The 3,732-nt window shown below is 49.8% G+C and overlaps 2 protein-coding genes across 2 annotated transcripts; both read right to left on the bottom strand.

Annotated features, from left to right (window-relative positions):
* Positions 1-885: 885 nt before the first annotated feature.
* On the bottom strand, positions 886-2,138 carry LOC100899556 (cytochrome P450 3A6). The gene is made up of 4 exons (XM_003743344.2): positions 2,010-2,138; positions 1,543-1,873; positions 1,227-1,404; positions 886-1,089 (listed from the first exon to the last, which is right to left on the bottom strand). The coding sequence occupies exons 1-4, from the start codon at positions 2,032-2,034 to the stop codon at positions 907-909; spliced, it is 717 nt and encodes a 238-aa protein (XP_003743392.2). The 5' UTR covers positions 2,035-2,138; the 3' UTR covers positions 886-906.
* Positions 2,082-2,847, bottom strand: LOC108864257 (probable cytochrome P450 6a18). Its single transcript, XM_018639518.1, has 2 exons — positions 2,170-2,847; positions 2,082-2,093 (listed from the first exon to the last, which is right to left on the bottom strand). Exons 1-2 carry the CDS (start codon positions 2,845-2,847, stop codon positions 2,082-2,084), a joined length of 690 nt encoding a protein of 229 aa, XP_018495034.1.
* Positions 2,848-3,732: the final 885 nt, after the last annotated feature.

The following is a 3,732-nucleotide window of genomic DNA, read 5'->3' as shown; positions in this document are numbered from 1 at the left end:
AGTCCCTTAGAGGATCACAGAATTCAGTACTCCGAGTGAGTTCCAATCGCCAGCTCGAGACTCACTTAGATCGTCGAGACAATGTGGAGGGGAGGTCTCCCCCCGACATGTGGAACCTTGAAATCCTCCAACTCAATTTTACTTTAATCAGAGGGTCGCAGAGTTCCTTCAGAGGGGACATCTGCGAGCGTCCCCGCGTCCGAAGGTCTGATCGCAAGAGCTCATCATTTCCCAGTGGGCGGTTTTTGCCTTCGGTGAACTCGAGAGGTCTTCTCCCTCCGGTGGTCGACGACGCTTGGAAAATAGAATATCAAGGTCGTCTGCTCTGAATCTTGATTCGCTCATTTTGAGATAGTCTTCATTGATAAAACTGATCATCGCATGACAAGGCGAGAAAAAATTGCTTTCCGTGTCGAGAACTACGCAGGTTATCCAACGAACATCATAGGTCAAGAATTCCCTCGCCCTGGAGCAGTCTCTGCGTTAAGAAATCTAGGTAACTCCTGTATGAATGTAGCGCAAACTCCACGGAATCGACTGTTACAGATTCATCGCAATCTTTCCTTAGCTCCCGTGACTGAAACAATCTGGTTGGACCTCCAGAAACGATGGAATCTTCTGGAGGAATCTTAATGTAAGATGACAAGCGACGTTCTTGTTCGAAAGCGTCGAATTCGCCTATCGCGAATCGTTGCCTCAGTCTCAGCATGAGCGTCGAGGCCAAGACTTCTGACCAAATGATGGCGCGGCGCGTAATCGCACAGCAGGATAATTGATCGACTGAGCGAAAGCAGATACCTCTGAATCAGTCATGACAGGAGCGTCGTTCATTAGCATCTCCTGTATTCCCTCGGCGGGGAAGGTGGAACCTTTTTCACTATTCGGTGTTCTATTCTGAGAGAGCTCCTATTTCAGATGCTTCACGGCTATCATGATGCGTTCCGCATGTGTCACTATCATCACTCCTCTACACTTAGGATCTTCGTCAGATTTGAATTCGAACTCCGGGATGAGTTTGCACAGAGAGAGTTTCAAGAAAAGCAGAGCCGGTCTCATTCCTACGCAATTCCTTGGTCCGGCGCCGAAAGCCTGCAAGTCGTTGGGAGTTTTCAGTGACCGCCCTCATCAAATTGATCTGGGGAGATCATCGAGCTTCGGACGGAGACGGCCATTATAATCGAGATGATGGTAATTCGAATGCAAGAGATCAAGAATCAGCCGATTACCTGGTAGGCAAGCGGATGTTTCAGCGGCTTTAGGAAACGGTCCGGATCGAACTTCGAGGGCTCATCCCAATACTTGGGATCCTTGTGAATCCGCTGAGGGGGGAAATAGAACGCGAGACCAGCTGGATATCCGGTTCCGCAAATATCCACGTTCGTCAGCGCCCGTCTCGTTATTATTCTGCGGATTGCGAGGCATTCATCACCGATATGTCAACCAAGGACCCCGGAGGCGCCATGGACACGGAGTTCACATCCACGAGGTGCAATGCGATCTGACCCTCACGAAGAAACATTCGAATTAGAAGCGTGTACTTACCCCGTCACGGGCGGTAGATGGCGGAAAGTCTCCTGAATCACTCGGTCCATGTACTTGAGGTTCATCGCAACTTCGTAGGTGATCTCTCCGCAGCGCTCAAGGGCTTCTTCGATTTCGTCTCGCAAACGCTGCTGTACGTCGGGGTATTTCCCGAGACAGTGGAGGAGGAATCCGAGTCCGGTGCTCGTCGTATCGGAGCCAGCCAGAAACAGCGTTATGGCGCTGCCCACTACTTCATCTGTCGTCAGCTGGACGGCTACGGTCCTGGAAGGCTTCTGATCATCCACGGTGTCTCCCCGCGCGGTCAGAGCCCTGCTGTCTGTGCTTACCTCTGTAATCGGAATACAACATGTGAAGAAGAAAAGAATGATGCGCTTCACAGGGGAGCCCCGAGACGAATCACGAAACCGACTCATCAAAGCCGTAAGCATCAGAGAGAGCTGAAATTACGAATTCGGAGACAATACCGTGAGATTCGAGAAGCGACTGCATTAAATCATTCCGAGGGGGAGAGTTCTGTCGGGCTTTGATGACTTTCTTCAGTTCGGTTTCTATTCCGTGAAGGGCATGCGGAATAATGCGCCATCGGAGGAGAAATTTGATCAGGGGTCCGAAAATCTCATTCACCCATTCAAAGGTGGTGCAGATCAAATCTAAACGGCCTCTCATCATGTTCAACGGTGCGTAGATCGCTGTTTTCTCGAGAGGGCTGGAGACGTTCGTATCAGCTTGCGTGTTGAGATCGACACCGAAAATGGTTCGACCAATGTTTTCCATGGTCAGTTTCTGAAGGAGCGGGTAAACATCGAAAGCTTCTTGAGAGGCCGAGAGAGTGATCAGTTTACGTCTGAAACCCTCGATACTCTTCAGAATCAGCGGTGTCATTTCCCTGATTTTCTTCGAGGAGAATCCAGGCGAAACAGCGCTTCTGAGGTGTTTCCACACCGGGTCGTCGTGGAGAGCAAACAGTTTCAGCGGATGATTTTCCTCCAGACCGAATTTCCTGCCGCGATTGGTGAACTTGGGGAACTGTTTGATGAGAACCTCTCGGGCGATGTCCAAGTTTTGCGTCACGAGAAAAGGCTTATCTCCCAAGAACACACCGAATGGATCACCGAATTCGTTGCTCCATTCGTTGATCCAGTATAAGTGATCTGAACTTATCTCGAAGAAGTGTCCCCATAAAAAATGGGGTTCAGGACCGGGTATTCCACGGTCTTTGAAAAATCGTAACTTCTTCCTTCGTCGACGTATTAGTTCCACAGCCAGAAGCGACACGAAGATGATCAGAACTCCGGATATCATCGTGCACGCCACGTCCGGAAAGTCTGTACTCGATGCACCGGCTAAACTCTCTTTAGCGAGAAACGTCTCGGACCAAAGTCATTATGAGCGACGACAGACTCTCACAGTTTCCCGCTCTCCCAAGAGCCGCGCTGATGATCCAAGTCCGAGCGATACTCCCCGCACCAGGTATATCTCGTCTGGTGAGTGCTTGTTTCGTTCCGCGCAATACCCATTTGGAGAAGTTGGCGGCTTGGTCGTCGAACTCAATGAAAGCTCGCCGAAACCCAGAGCGGAGCCGTGGGGACAAACGGTGCGCATACACAATCGAAATTCTGTCTCATGCTCTGATTGATTATGCCAAAATGTTCTCTCAATGTCAAAGAGCCAGAGCGATCGACGATTGAATCAGCCTTATACTGATTCGGACAATTCGGGCTCGAATCTTCTGGCTACTCCACCACTATCATCCCAAGGTACTCTCCTCTGCATATCTATTTCCCAAGTGATATGAAGAAAATATCTGGTCGAATCTGCACCAGGATCTGCATCTCCTAGAATTCGGATACTTCTGGAATGTTCCCTTAGCATGGGGTCAATGCGTGGAGATTCGGGAGACGAAAGGAATCACCTCTCGAACGTTTTCGATTCCCACCGGCGAACTTGGTACAGTCCACAATGCTATCATTCGGCCTAATCTTAGCGAGCTTACTTCCCTTCAGTTGAGCGGATTCAATTAATAGATCAAAGGATGATTTGTCGATTAAGCGCTCCTATTGTCAAAAAACGGCTCAAGAAACATAGCCTCTAATGGCCAATTATTCTCGACCCGGGGATTCCGTTTCCCTTAGAGACGGCCTGGAAAGGAAGTCATTGCCGCCAACGGAATCCGCCCCAGAACATCGG

Source organism: Galendromus occidentalis, unplaced genomic scaffold, assembly GCF_000255335.2.
Source record: "Galendromus occidentalis unplaced genomic scaffold, Mocc_1.1 scf7180000077442, whole genome shotgun sequence".
Classification (NCBI taxonomy): Eukaryota; Metazoa; Arthropoda; class Arachnida; order Mesostigmata; family Phytoseiidae; genus Galendromus; species Galendromus occidentalis.
Note: the sequence above shows the minus strand (reverse complement) of the source record. Positions and strands in the feature narration are given on the sequence as shown.